We start from the raw sequence: 15,197 nt of genomic DNA on the forward strand, positions 1-15,197 counted from the left end.
TAAATTCACACGCTGCATTAGCAAGAGTGTGTGTGTGTGTGTGTGTGTGTGTGTGTGTAGTGCTCAGAAAGGCCCTGCGGCTAGCTGCGCAGGGTGCACAGTGTGCGCCGTAAGCTAGCTGCGCAGGGTGCACAGTGTGCGCCGTAAGCTAGCTACGCAGGGTGCACAGTGTGCGCCGTAGGCTCAGCATGAAGACAATGTGCCACTATGCTCCGCCGGTGCACCTGTGTTATGCTTTGCTGCTGACGAAGACGTGCGCTCCCCTTTCGGCATGAAGATCTGTTTTGTTTCCATGACTCACGGGACAGAAACGGCAACAGTCTGTAAACCACCGACTGTAAACTGACGGGCTTTGTGGTTCAAAAGGGGCAGATCATTTATGACGTGAAGGCTAGCACGGGAAATGGGAATTAGTCACGTGAACTGAAACAGTTTTTCGTGTAGAGTTGTTTTACTTCCTACTGGCGCTTTTTTTTTGAGTGGTGCAACCACTCCTACAACCAGCAATGTCCGTATGTGGCCATGAGCACGAGTATATGACTTATTAGTACCAGTAGGGGGCGCCAGAAACAGAGAGAGTGATAGTGCTGTGCCTGCTGCCTGCTAATGAGAGAGAGAGAGAGAGAGAGAGAGAGAGAGAGAGAGAGGTGGGGGGGGGGGTTTGTAACCAATTTTTCACCCGGTGCCAATTGCTGTAACCCTGGGCGTGACTCTCCCTCTGCCAACCTGGGGAGAGCCCTGAACCTCATGCTTCCTTCAATGCACGAGGATTGAGCAGGCTGCATCTTATCACCTGACATGGGGAGTTTCCCCGGTAGGGCGTAGTGCGTGGAAGGAAGACGTTATTCCAACCAGTTCCTTTCCCCTCCATCAGGTAGTATAGAGACCAGCATTACTGCATGTTCTTTTGTCTGGGTACCTACCTACCCGAGGGGACATGGGGACAACATGCACACTCCACACAATCTGCAACACGACTTTATATAAGATGTAATGGGGGGGTACCTGCTTCATCTCTTACTAGGCCTGAAAAACATCCTAACCCTTAATATAGGGGCAACCCTAGTGGTTAGAGAGGCCATCTGGTAAGCAAAATGTCACCGGTTTGCCTGCTCCGTGTGCATGTGTCCCTGTCTGAGTAAGGCACTTTGCAATAGATCTCAAATCTAACCCTGCTCATAATAATCTACCGGTATATGCACGCTGATGGCATGCGTGGTGATACTATATCATGTGTTATACATATCTTTACGTTGTCATATCGGATCATGTAGCCTACTGGCAATTGCTACAGTCTGTCTGTCTGTCTGTCAATCAACGCACGCACGCACGCACGCACGCACGCACGCCTCCGATGTCATTAATCATACTGTAATTTCTAGAGCTGTTAGTGTTAAGACGAGTGCCTTGTAAGATAACCGGTTGAACTTTTGAAGTACTCCAGAGGAAGGTCTATGACATGTAACTCCAGTATGTGATTATCAAAGGATCACATGAGATGCATTGCTGAGACGGTGCCAAAGCTTTCAGGTGTCACCCAAAGAAGAAGGAAAGCAAACCCGGGGCAGTCGTGTGTGTGTGTGTGTGTGTGTGTGTGTGTGTGTGTGTGTGTGTGTGTGTGTGTGTAAACCGTAGCGCACAGTGGTGGAATGCAACTCGGTACATTTTCTCAAGTGCTCAATTGTTTTGACATTTAATACTTACTCCACTACATCTCACAGGCATAGTGTACTCCACTACAATGATTTAAAACATTAGTGACTAGTTGCTTACAGATTTAGATGACAATGAAACCAATATTAGATATATAGGTATATAGGTATATGGTTGAAACCCCAAATAATTGATAGAATAGATTTTTCAATGGATTCTGTTAGTATTGGTTGTCCTATAAATAACATAGGCCTACTAATTTTTTATTTATTTTTTTTAACGAAGAATTAACAACTGTAAGGCGTCGTTTTCAAGATGTCGTCCACGATTGCTGCCGGGAGCTTAAAATGCCACTAGTGGCCGAGCCAAATTGGTTTGCAATGGTTTTTGAAAACCATATGCCCATATACCCAACACCATGCCAACATTCAAAAAGTACTGCATAATTGTTATGATTTTTTTACATCGCTATTTTTTACATTGCGACCAAAGGTCGCAGTTAACTGGAATCGAGCATTTCCTGTCAGTTAGTGTTTGGATATATATTTCAGAACCTGTTCTGACATTCCATATGTTGTCCATTCAAATTTCAAACTCTAGACGGGAACCCGCCCCAAAGTTATTAGTGCAGCCACAGCCGGTGAAAACTAGAGTTCTCAACAGGCCCGAAAATTAAGGCCCGGCCCTACCTGGGCCCTCGTCATACCCTGTACACTCAAGAGAATGTCCCCGCTCCATATAATGGAGCTGACCTGTTCTGACATTCCATATGTTGATCTGTCCTCATCAAACCCTGTACACTCAAGACACATTCCATTATGCAGTGGCGTGCACAGACATTTAGAGGGGCAGGTGCTCAAGTGAAAAAAGGGCACCTTGTGCAGCACATTTTGGTGCTTTAGCTATTGAAAAATAGCAGATCTACAAGCTCGTAGCGCGCCACCGAGTGGCGCGCTACGAGCTTGTAGGTCTGCTATTTATTTTTTTTATCGAAGAACCACTGGCATAGAAACATAGCTTTAGATTGTGGGGGGGCCTAAATAATATAGTAGAAGCGTTTTTTTTATCAAGATTTGATCAATGTCACCGCATGGTCCACACACTACAAATTAAGAAAAGAAAAAAAACTTTTTTTTATTTTTTTTAAAGAGCACATTGCCAAAAAGGGTTAGGGTTGCTCTAGCACCCCCTAGTGTCTATCTGTGCACGCCACTGCCATTATGGCCAGTACAGAATTCATTCCATATGTTGATCTGACCCCCCCCATGCCAAAGCGCCAACGCTCGCCCAGCAGTCTGCCATCAACGAGGCGGATGCGTGCCCTTTAGGGCGAGGTCAAGTATACGTGAAAAGAGTGTGTATACTTTCTCCAGCGGTGAAGGTGCAGCAGTTCGGCAGGCTATCCTGTGAACTACAGCTGCTACTGTACCAATGATCCCATTCCAAACAAAGGCATGCCGGGATATATAGCAGGTTTATTTATTCATCACATGCTCAGAACACTCATCACCAAGAAACCAGAGCAGAAAGCACAGCGTAAAGGCAGTGGTTGGTCTTTTTCTGGGACCCAAGTTATATATCCAAGTTCCACTTGTTTTGTTTATTTTCCCAAAATAAACTAAATTCTACATAAAATTCTACACATTTTTTCAAGTAAAAAAAAAAAAAAGTGAAGAGAAAAGAAAATCTGAAAAATAAATTAAAAAGATATTCACAAATAAAATTAAAATTCCAATAGTTTCCAAAAATGAGTAGTGGTAGAAATTAATGATGAAAATAGCTAATCTATAAACCCACACACAATTGCATCACGGCACATTATGATCTTGTACTCAGTTAGGCTATTTTCAGTATAGCCTATACTTTTGAAATAAGCTATAAACTGAATAAGTGATTATTTTATGCATCATGCCGTTTGTACATTTGGATCACGGGGAGGCAGTGGCACTACATTTCTCTTTAGGGTCTTGTGGCAAAAAGTTTGGGAAAGTTTGGCATAGCATCAGCATGTGTGCCTTTGAACGTGATCTAGGATTATCAGCGCCACTTGTCCAGCGAGTGAAGATATACTACTGCCCCCTGGTGGAATTATTACGTACTACTGACTGACCTATGAATGCTGTTAAAGGGTAAGACCACTTTTTTTGAGGTTTGGGTTGTGTAGTTACTTTGCCATGATGCAACTCCAAATGTGGACAAGAAATAAAAAAATACTGCTCCAGTGATTAGAAATTGATAATTCAAAATATGCTCCTCATTGACTTACATTGTAGCTAAAACAGCTCTCAAAGTCACTCTTTTGGTACGTAAACAAACACAAACAAAGTTGATTCAGACAATATAGAGCATCACCAAAACTCATGTGGTTTTATTTTTTCATAAAAATGTTAGATTCCTGTTGATTTTACTATTTGAAGATCTGGATCCGGATCCAGTCCGGGTTTTCTTCCCAATAAAATGGACAAATCAACAGGAAGATAACATTTTTATGAAAAAATAAAACCACATGAGTTTTGGTGATGCTCTATATTGTCTGAATCAACATTGTTTGTGTTTGTTTACGTACTAAAAGAGTGACTTTGAGAGCTGTTTTAGCTACAATGTAAGTCAATGAGGAGCATATTTTTAATTATCAATTTCTAATCACTGGAGCAGTTATTTTTTATTTCTTGTCCACATTTGGAGTTGCATCATGGCAAAGTAACTACACAACCCAAACCTCAAAAAAAGTGGTCTTACCCTTTAAAGGTGCTGTAAAAGTGAGATTATTTTGTTAAAATAAATCTATCTTCTGATAGTAATCATTGCTATAGAGTGTCAGTAATAGGGGTCCCCGTATCTCCGGTTCTTTAGTAAACAGAAAGTAAAATGTCAGGTCATGATAACAATTACACCCAGGCGGGAGAACTCATGCAGGATACTGGATAAACAAGTGAAATTGGAAGTGATGAAAAACAAATATTTTAAAACTAAAACATTGTTTAAACAGGCAAAAAAGAAAAAAACGAAGGAGACAACATTGGAACTACAACAATATAAAATTGAAGCTGATAAATGGGTTCTTTCTCCTGATTGGATGAAATTGGTGTAGGCTACCACCTGAAAATGTATTTAGCTGTTTAGTAAAAAGCTACAGAGACAGGGAGACCCCTGTTACTGAACAAAGTACTCTGTAGCAATATTTGTTATAGTAATACTAATAACCATTTCATATAGAGCTAGAGGACACAAAATCATTTGTATTTTAACCCAGAAATATCACGTACAGCAGCTTTAACTGGTGGTGAATCAACAACAAAAAATAACAAGCTTGTAATTATTTTAAGTAAATGATATCGCCAAGATGGCTGTGCTTTAGTTTGAACCCACACTGACTGAACAGTATCACTGAGAAGTCAGATGACATCCCTCTTTGTAAAAAGAGAACGCGCAATTCTTCCATCACTCATTAGTCCAAGTACACGGCGTCTCCAGCAGAGACGTCGTCTCAACCTCTGTAGCCACTAGCCAGCGTGATTGTGTCCATTGACAGATGTGGTGTCCTTGAGCAAGACAGTTCATTGAACAACTGCCAGTGGGCTCGCTCACTGTCAAATCTCTCTGAGTTAACCACCTGTTGTCCATATTATGGACATTCTTGGAAAATAGCTGACCTACAAGCTATTTTCAAATGGCCCAAAAGTTCATACTAGGGTTAACAAGTGAACGTAGAAAATGTTCCCCAGTCCCTGGAGCGGGCCTTCTCGTTTCCACGATGACCGACCTCGGTGCACGGGTTGAACGACCTTCATCTCTCCACTGGTGAAGCTGTGGCGATTTTATTTCTTGGAGAGGAACTTCATCTTGTTTCCTAAAGCGTATAACGGAAAACGATAAAATGTTTTTGGTTAGATTGTTAGATTATTTGTGTGTTGTTGTACCTCCGCCACCTGCAGACAGCTGGCCTTCACACATGATGCTATTCTGGTTAAATGAGTTGGAGGGAAACGGAGGTTCCTTACCCAGGCCTTTCAGGAACCTGTTGACCCGACGGTGCTCGTTGTCACGAATGGACTCCAAATACTCCTGTGCCCTCTGCTCAAAGAGCCCTATAGAGAGACAGAGACAGAGAGATGTTTAATACTCCTGTGCCCTCTGCTCAAAGAGCCCTATAGAGAGACAGAGACAGAGAGATGTTTAATACTCCTGTGCCCTCTGCTCAAAGAGCCCTATAGAGAGACAGAGACAGAGAGATGTTTAATACTCCTGTGCCCTCTGCTCAAAGAGCCCTATAGAGAGACAGAGACAGAGACAGAGAGATGTTTAATACTCCTGTGCCCTCTGCTCAAAGAGCCCTATAGAGAGACAGAGACAGAGAGATGTTTAATACTCCTGTGCCCTCTGCTCAAAGAGCCCTATAGAGAGACAGAGACAGAGAGATGTTTAATACTCCTGTGCCCTCTGCTCAAAGAGCCCTATAGAGAGACAGAGACAGAGACAGAGAGATGTTTAATACTCCTGTGCCCTCTGCTCAAAGAGCCCTATAGAGAGACAGAGAGATGTTTAATACTCCTGTGCCCTCTGCTCAAAGAGCCCTATAGAGAGACAGAGAGATGTTTAATACTCCTGTGCCCTCTGCTCAAAGAGCCCTATAGAGAGACAGAGACAGAGAGATGTTTAATACTCCTGTGCCCTCTGCTCAAAGAGCCCTATAGAGAGACAGAGACAGAGAGATGTTTAATACTCCTGTGCCCTCTGCTCAAAGAGCCCTATAGAGAGACAGAGACAGAGAGATGTTTAATACTCCTGTGCCCTCTGCTCAAAGAGCCCTATAGAGAGACAGAGACAGAGACAGAGAGATGTTTAATACTCCTGTGCCCTCTGCTCAAAGAGCCCTATAGAGAGAGACAGAGAGATGTTTAATACTCCTGTGCCCTCTGCTCAAAGAGCCCTATAGAGAGACAGAGACAGAGAGATGTTTAATACTCCTGTGCCCTCTGCTCAAAGGGCCCTATAGAGAGACAGAGACAGAGACAGAGACAGAGAGATGTTTAATACTCCTGTGCCCTCTGCTCAAAGAGCCCTATAGAGAGACAGAGACAGAGAGATGTTTAATACTCCTGTGCCCTCTGCTCAAAGAGCCCTATAGAGAGACAGAGACAGAGAGATGTTTAATACTCCTGTGCCCTCTGCTCAAAGAGCCCTATAGAGAGACAGAGACAGAGACAGAGAGAGAGAGATGTTTAATACTCCTGTGCCCTCTGCTCAAAGAGCCCTATAGAGAGAGACAGAGACAGAGAGATGTTTAATACTCCTGTGCCCTCTGCTCAAAGAGCCCTATAGAGAGAGACAGAGACAGAGACAGAGAGATGTTTAATACTCCTGTGCCCTCTGCTCAAAGAGCCCTATAGAGAGACAGAGACAGAGAGAGAGAGATGTTTAATGTCGCAGCTGAAATGAATTACTTTATGTGACTAGTGACTAAAGCAACTTTCTTTTCATGGAATCCAAATGCGTTTCCTGTGCTTAATGTTTTGTGTAAGGCACATGTTGAAATGTGCTATACAAATTATATTTGCCTTGCCTTGCCAGGACTAAAAGTATAAAGTATAAAAAAAAATCACACCCGTGTGAACTGAGTGGTGCAACTCCCCCCTCCTCTCCTCACTAATACTATCTCTCTCTCTGTTTCTGGCACAACAGCGCCCCTACTGGTACTCATAGTCATATACTGGTGCTCATGGCCACATAGGTGAACACGGACATTGCTGTTCCTTGGAGTGGTTGCACCACTCAAAAAAGCATTTGACTCAGAGCATCTAAAACCCCCGGCGAAGGCCTACAAAGGCCGGTTGGCGCAGTACCTCTGACTACCCGGCGGTGGAGCTCTCTCTCCTGGATGAACCAGCCGAACATCTGGGTCTCCATGAAGACCTCCAGGAAGCGCCGCGTCGTCTTGGACGACACCGACTTGCAGAAGCCCTCGCGGCGGAAGGAGCACGGCGCCGGCGAGGACGAGGACGAGGAGTAGCCGTCCTCGCGGTCAGACACCACAAAGAGCGGGTAGTGGCCGACCAGCTCCACGAAGAAACGGACGAAGGCCTCGGATACCACAGTGCTGTCGGAGCTGGAGTCTGGGGATCGAACCCATTAAGACCTGAGGCTAATTCTACAAAATGCCTTCGAAATCTGTAGTTCTCACACTGTCAAGAATTTAGAAAAGTATTCAAAAATAGCTTGCATCTACTTGTACATCTGCTATTTATAATGGTTTTCCTGTTTTTATTGGGTTAAAACCTCATGAACCCTAGTGTTTTTATCTCGTGAATGTCCTAATAAATAGGTGAACAATCAACAAAAACAGGCAAATATTTTTGGAAAATAGCAGATCTACAATCTCACAATGTGGCGCATTGCGATATGTTGTGAGCAAAATTAGTTAATATACTGTAGCATCACAATCATTTTGACCACTTTTTTCCGTAACATAGGCCTATACGATGACTATTAAAAGAAAAAAAGGAAAATGTTGAATAATTTTATGTTATTTAAAACATTTTACATAACTCTTTATAACTCTCTAACCTTTTCGGATGGGGGGGGGGGGGGGGGTGTCCGCGACCAACTACATATCTATTTGGGTCTCCTTGAATTGAAAGAAGTCTGAGAACCACCAGTGATTAAACCCCAGCAATCTAAAACACATCTAAAATACCAGGTTAAGGTAACCTTGTAGATCTGCTATTTTCAGTGGCGATAATTATGTCGAGCGAAAGCAGGAAAGACACTATTCCCCTCACCATCTCCTCCTCTCTCATTGGCTAGCTCCTTCCTCCTCTCCAGCACGTTCTCAAGTGCTGACTGGAGCTTGGAGGGCAGGATGGAGTCTTCATCTTCTAACTGCACATAATCACACACTTATCACCAGTATCACTGTTACAACTACAGTCAAAGTAATCACACACTTATCAGCAGCATCACTGTTACGACTACAGTAAAAGTAATCACACACTTATCACCAGTATCACTGTTACAACTACAGTCAAAGTAATCACACACTTATCACCAGCATCACTGTTACGACTACAGTAAAAGTAATCACACACTTATCACCAGTATCACTGTTACAACTACAGTCAAAGTAATCACACACTTATCACCAGCATCACTGTTACGACTACAGTAAAAGTCATCAACATTCACTGGAGTAAACGTACAAAAGCATTGCCATCAAAATGTATTTATAGTCCAAAAAGTAAAAGTATATAGTTATGCAGAATGTCCCATCTAAAATGTGTAAAAGTATTTTGAAAATAGCAGATCTACATGCGCACAATGTGTCACAATGCGTGTGAGCTTCTAGACAATGTGTCACAATCAGTGTGAGCTTCTAGATCGGCTATTTTCAAAATAGCCAAAGTTTAAGCAACTAGTAAATAGAGTTTCCAAATATTTTTTAACGTGACGCACCTGTCTGAGCAAGCGGCTGTTTCCCAGGTCCACCACCAGAACCTGTGTAATGAAAAATAAGGTTCAGCTTGTTAAAGCACTTTGTGACCATCCATTTCTATCAGTCACGATAAGTAACTTTAAATAAGAGTAATTTTAAAGTTTTACTTTCATAGTTTTCAAATGTCCTTTTATGATGTGTTTAAATGCTCGCATCTTGATGTCTGATCACTTGATTTTAATCACTAGGAAAATAATCAACAGTTGCAGCCCTTTTTTTATACAAACTTTCTGCAAACCAAAAGCCCTACAGTTAGTTTGAATGTGTAGATTAGATCATTTCACTATTCATCATACGATAAGTGCGTGCGTGCGTGTAGGTCAAGCGATTTGAACCTCCTCCAGGGGTAGTTGGGTCAGCTGGGGCAGGGAGCTGGACAGCAGGCCCACGATGAATGGCGTGGGGGTGCACACGATGTCCAACATGGCCGAGGGCAGCACAGGGATGTAGGTATGCTGCCACACGAACGGGTACAGCAGTGCCACCATGGCATGGCAGCACTGGGACAGCGTGCTGCCAAGCAGATTGATTGATTGATTGATTGATTGATTGATTGATTGATTGATTGATTGAAGTAGTTTATTATTTATTAACAGTATGCATTTCAAGCACAACTCAATACAAAAACTGTTAACTGTGGACGACACCAAGCATTACACTTGTTTACAATAGGGTCCACCATGTCCAATTTATCAGAACATTTGGAGACGTACTACACTTCTATAATATAGAAGTGTAGTTTTCCCTTTTTACCTCCTTTTATTTCCAGTTTTTTGTTATATTATAACAAAAAACTGGAAATAAAAGGAGGTAAAAAGGGAAAAGAAAATATACAGCGAGGGGAAAAGGTGGTCGTGGGGGGGACACTCAGACTTTTATGGGGGCCAGTTTCGAATTGCAGCCGTCCGTAGTTGCCCTTTGAGAGCGGTTTTGAAGCAGTCAAGGTATTCGCATGTCTTAATGACCGTTGGGCGTTCCACATTTTGGTGGCAGAGGAGCAAAATTAATTTAGTCCCTTGTTTGTGCCAAATCTGGGTTGCACATGGTTTGTTGAGCTCCCTCTGGTGTTGTGGGTGTGGACTTCGTTGACATTAAGGAAGTATTTAGACAGGTACGTGGGTATCTTGTTGGTGTATCAAATCTTGTGCAAGATGCTGTACTCTGTCATCAACCCTAAGCCATTCCGCCGATTCCGGCCTGTCAAAATGGGCAGCGGTGAGGTGGGTTTGTGGAGTGGGGCCAAGTAGTATAGTAGCCTGACCAGTTTGTTTTGGGAAGTCTGTAGCCTTATTTTATGGGCCCCTGAGGTGCTATGGTACCAAGAAGTGCATGCAGAGAGAGAGAGAGAGAGAGAGAGAGAGAGAGAGAGAAGCCCAGGAACTAAAAGAAAACTTGATTTTGTTATCATAGGATATCGTCACTCTCGGGTTCCTTTTTTACCAATTTCAATTAACAAGTATAAAGATGCGTGAAAATCTGCAAGCTCGCAATGTGATTGATTGCGACGTGTTACAAACTTGTAGATCTGCTATTTTCACTACTTTTGTGTGAAAAAACTTGACATTACTTGAAAGGAGATACAAGGTTTCTGCCTGACAGCAAAGATATGTCTAATGCATTTTTCTGGGTCAAGTCAACCACATTAACCCTATGTACTTTGTTGAATGGAGTCCCCCAAGGGTCTATACTTGGGGCCCCCTTCCTTTTCCCTCCACAACAAATGCTTTGCCAAAAATAGCCGTTCTACAAGTTTTAAACTCGGCATTCCTATTCTGGACATGCCATTATAGGCTAAAGTTCAAAACAAAACATTCAGGAAATTTCAAGAAAAATACAAAAATAGGGAAAATAGCTTAAGGTGTATGTGTACATAATGCGGCGTGAGCTTGCAGATTGGCTATTTCCAACTTTTGTAATTATAAAGCAGATCTTACTTTTACCACACGAGGGCGCTGTCACCTCAAATAATCGCAGTCTGTATGACTATTCCCTATGGTATCAACTTTTCCCAGGAAGGAACCCTACACACCACATAACTCTTTAATACACGTCATCCCGTTCTGCATTCCTGTCCTCGACTACTGTGACCCCCCTGGGCTCCCTCTAGGGTTTATCCCCCCAAGAAAACAAACTAACTGACCCTGGTATAAAGCCTTTCAACAGCAGGCTTCCCTCAGAATATAACCCCATGGCAAATTCCCCCGGACTGAATCCTTAAAACCTACTATTACAAGCAGATAAAAGAATTCAGTGAATGTCTGGACCACCCACGGGTATAACAACTCATGATTATAATATATGTATGTATATCTCAGTGACGTTATGCGTTGTTTTTCCACTAGGACGAAAAAGGTCACGGACCCTCATGATTACATTTTATTTCAGGGACCACACAATAGTACATCGTAATATGTTAATTTAGGGGCACCCGCTGGCCTAGTGGTCCAGGCGCATGCCACATATAGGCTCTGGCCTGACCGCGCGTTGAGTGTTCGAGTCCCATTCATGACGACCTTTGCTGCATGTCTCCCCCCATCTCTCTCTCTCCCTCTTTCCTGTCATTATTCACTTGTATCTATCAATAAAGGCAGAAAAGCCTAAAAGAAATAATTAAAAAAAAAGAAAAATTGAGAATACCATTGAAACCATTTGATAGTTCTTAACTATGAATTGTTTATCTGGGGACCTCCTGGTTGATTGTGTGTGTGTGTGTGTGTGTGTGTGTGTGTGTGTGTGTGTGTGTGTGTGTGTGTGTGTGTGTGTTCGCGTGTGCTCACGTGTGCGTGTGCATGTGCATGTGCATGTGCATGTGTGCATGTGTGCATGTGTGCGCGAGTGCATGCGTGGGTCTACCTGAGCTTGTCAGCAGTGAAAATGACCCTGCGCTCCAGCAGCAGAGAGCCCAACACCTTGAAGAGCAGCCTGGGGTTCAGACAGGAGAACAGACACTCAAAGTCCACGTGCTCCAGGCGCGAGTCTGATGGACGACACAGCTCCATCGTCTGGGGAGACAGAGAGACAGCAACAGAGACAGACAGGGGTCATCCCTATATTCTCCAGGTTCTATGTTTGATTGAAGTATTTATTAACAGTATGCGGAATTACAGTACATTTCAAGCACAACTCAATACAAAAAACTGTCAACTGTGAGTGGACGACCAACAAACCCTTGTTTACAAGAGGGTCCACCATGTTAAATTCATCATAACATTTAGAGACATACAAATATACACTTCTAGCCAAAAAACTGGAAATCATCATCATAAAGGAGGTAAAAAAAGAAAAAGAAAACATATAGGCCTACAGTGAGGGGGAAAAGGGGTGAGTGGGGGATTCAGATTTTACGGGGGCCAGTTTCGAATTGCAGACGTCCGTAGGTGCCCTTTGAGAGCAGTTTTGAAGGAGTCAAGGGCGTTCAAAATGTTGGTGGCATAAGAGCGAAATTAATTTAGTCCCTTGTATGTGCCAAATCTGGGTTGGACATGGATTGTTGAGCTCCCTCTGGTGTTGTGGGTGTGGACTTCGTTGACATTAAGGAAGTATTTAGACAACATGGGTATCTTGGTGGTGTATCGAATCTTGTGGACCAGACCCATTGCAAGATGCTGTACTCTGTCGTCAACCCTAAGCCATTCCAGCCTGTCCCTGTTCCCCACTTACCTTAGGTTTAGTTTTCTGGTTTAAGGACTTCAGTGTTTTGTACCATACAATTGTATGTATAAGTACAGAACAAAGAATGTTTGCTTTCGCCATCTTTGTCAAAGAAGAGTCCGGGCAATTGTCAGTATATATTTTTAGTTGGCTAAGACTAGATTAAATGAAATAGTTTAAGTAGCCTATCCAGGCCTAAAGTTCAATGGTGTGTTCAAAGACTGAGCTTAAATCAGAATTTGCTACTAAAAGTAACCCTAAGCCTAAATAGCTAAAAGGGTTATGGTTAGGTTTAGGGCCACCATGGGATGGTCAGCTTGATACTTTGCATGCATACATACTCCTAGTAGGCCAAGGAAGAACCTTACCTCCACCCCCCATTTTGCTTTCCCCTGCAAATCTAAAAATGGACGCCGGCAATTCATTTATTGTATTTATTTTGGACAGAGCTACTGTAGAACACTTTAACAGAGTGAACAGAGTGTCAGCATCATGTTATGCTTTAGCTATTGAAAAATAGCAGATCTACAAGCTCATATCGCGCCACCGAGTGGCGCGATACGAGCTTGTAGGTCTGCTATTTTTGAAAAATCGAAGAGCGACTGACATTTCTAGAATCTGATCTCAGGTCAGAATGGGTTAATCAGACCAGTGTGTGTCCAGTGGAAACCTCGTTATGAATCTGATCTCAGCTCAGAATGGGTTAAAAGAGAGCAAAACTGTGCCTATACGTTCTGTAAAAACCTTTGATAGAGTCCCATGTGGGCCTCACCTCGGTGCCCGATCCAGGCAGGAAGGTTTTGATGGTGATGGTTCTGCCCGGGGCAGGAAACTGGGCCTCCATTATGGCTCTCATGAAGGGCTGGACCAGTGCTGGAGACAGAGCCCTGCGTCTCTCCACCTCATCTAGTACCTGGACGGAGCACACATACTGTCTAAGCTAAACAATGCACGAGCGCACAGACACGCATGTCCACATCCTTCTATAAATTCCACAAATCGCTGTTTTACACTTGCTTTTTGTATACCTCTCTAAAGATCTATATAATGGTTGGTATGTTTCTTGTGTGACATCTTCAAAGTGATTGTTTTATATTAGGCTATTCCTTTTGGGGCTCTGTGACATGAATGACTACAGTATAAGCCCTTTTACAAGAAATGCTAAGTTAATAACAGCAACAATTCAGTATTCACGCAAACGGTTCTGGCTTAGGGCAAGGGTTCCCAAGCGACCACCAAAAAAACCCTAATTTTAACTGACAAGCACTTGGAATTCTAGGCATACATTTCGTTTGACTCAGTTCCACAGATAAATATTGTGAAAATAGCCTAACTACACAAGCTGACAACAAGGCTATCAGCTGCTATTTTCACAATGTTTGTGTCACTGTGGGCGCTTCTACACAGTCGCGTCACGAAGATGCCAAATGCCAGGAGTCTCTTCCTGGTTTTTAGACAGCTGGTGGATGGAAATGAAGCTCCATGTCGGCCAGAAAGCCGGAAACTCTTTGCAGAGGCTCGCAAAGAGTTGCGAGCCTCTGGCATCTTGGTGAATCTGCTGTGAATGCAGTCAGTCTCTGTCAGTGTCTGTCCCTCTGTGAGTGCATCCACACAGTCGAGTCACAAAGATGCTTCTTGCCGCGAGCGGCAGGAGTCTCTTTCTGGTTTTTAGACAGCTGGTGGATGGAAATGAATCTCCACCCACGCTGCAACTTGATGCGGGGGCAAACCGTTTCCGGTTTTCTGGCCGACGCTGCAAGTTGCAGCGCGGGTGGAGCTTCATTTCCATCCACCAGCTGTCTAAAAACCAGGAAGAGACTCCTTCTTCGTGACGCGACTGTGTGGAAGCAGTCAGTGTGTGTGCGTGTGTGGCCATGTGTTTTGGGCGTAGGCTTGGCTCCAGCTCCCAGCTTGGCACACCTATAGGTTCCCTCATCTCCCTCACCTGCTTGGCATCAGCTAATCATCCTCCAGTCTATAAATGTTTGGTGTTCTCTCTGCGCCGATGCCAGATCGTTTCATAACGCCAGTGCGAGGTAACGCTTCTATAGTCAAACTCTCTGTGTGTAGTAGTGTAACTGTAAACCCTCATGTAGTAGTAGTGTAAACCCTTGTGAATCCTTAGTGTTAGTGTTTTTTTTTTAAACTTTGCTTTTCGCTCCTCGTGATTTTTGACCCTTGCTCTTCTCCTCTTTCTCAGTGACCATTAGACCTGCTCCTTTACCTTGCCTGACTGCCACCAGCCTAAGCCTGCTCCCCTCGACCACTCCTAAGCCATCACCGAAAATAGCAGAACTACAAGCTCCCTGATTTCACTGTTGGACTTTGGCTTGTGTTCTGCTTTTGGCTCTGCCAGTTTTTGCAAATCGTGACAGCTGGCCTCTTTTTTACATAATATTTGACA

At 43.4% G+C, this 15,197-nt stretch overlaps 1 protein-coding gene across 1 annotated transcript in view; it reads right to left on the minus strand.

Moving 5' to 3' along the window:
- Positions 1–3,227: 3,227 nt before the first annotated feature.
- The window catches only part of LOC310853144 (uncharacterized protein), a 21,404-nt gene continuing 9,434 nt past the window's right edge, over positions 3,228–15,197 (minus strand). The window contains exons 9-17 of the mRNA XM_083757382.1: positions 13,566–13,706; positions 11,996–12,144; positions 9,478–9,655; positions 9,103–9,144; positions 8,433–8,532; positions 7,497–7,766; positions 5,655–5,741; positions 4,393–5,503; positions 3,228–3,772 (exon numbers count right to left, since the gene is read on the minus strand). Coding sequence (XP_083613508.1) covers positions 5,472–5,503; positions 5,655–5,741; positions 7,497–7,766; positions 8,433–8,532; positions 9,103–9,144; positions 9,478–9,655; positions 11,996–12,144; positions 13,566–13,706 — 999 coding nt within the window. The 3' untranslated portion in view covers positions 3,228–3,772; positions 4,393–5,471. The remainder of the gene's footprint in view (positions 3,773–4,392; positions 5,504–5,654; positions 5,742–7,496; positions 7,767–8,432; positions 8,533–9,102; positions 9,145–9,477; positions 9,656–11,995; positions 12,145–13,565; positions 13,707–15,197) is intronic.

The sequence above is a fragment of the Protomyctophum parallelum genome, assembly GCF_964188405.1.
Source record: "Protomyctophum parallelum genome assembly, chromosome: 22".
In the NCBI taxonomy this organism is placed as follows: Eukaryota; Metazoa; Chordata; class Actinopteri; order Myctophiformes; family Myctophidae; genus Protomyctophum; species Protomyctophum parallelum.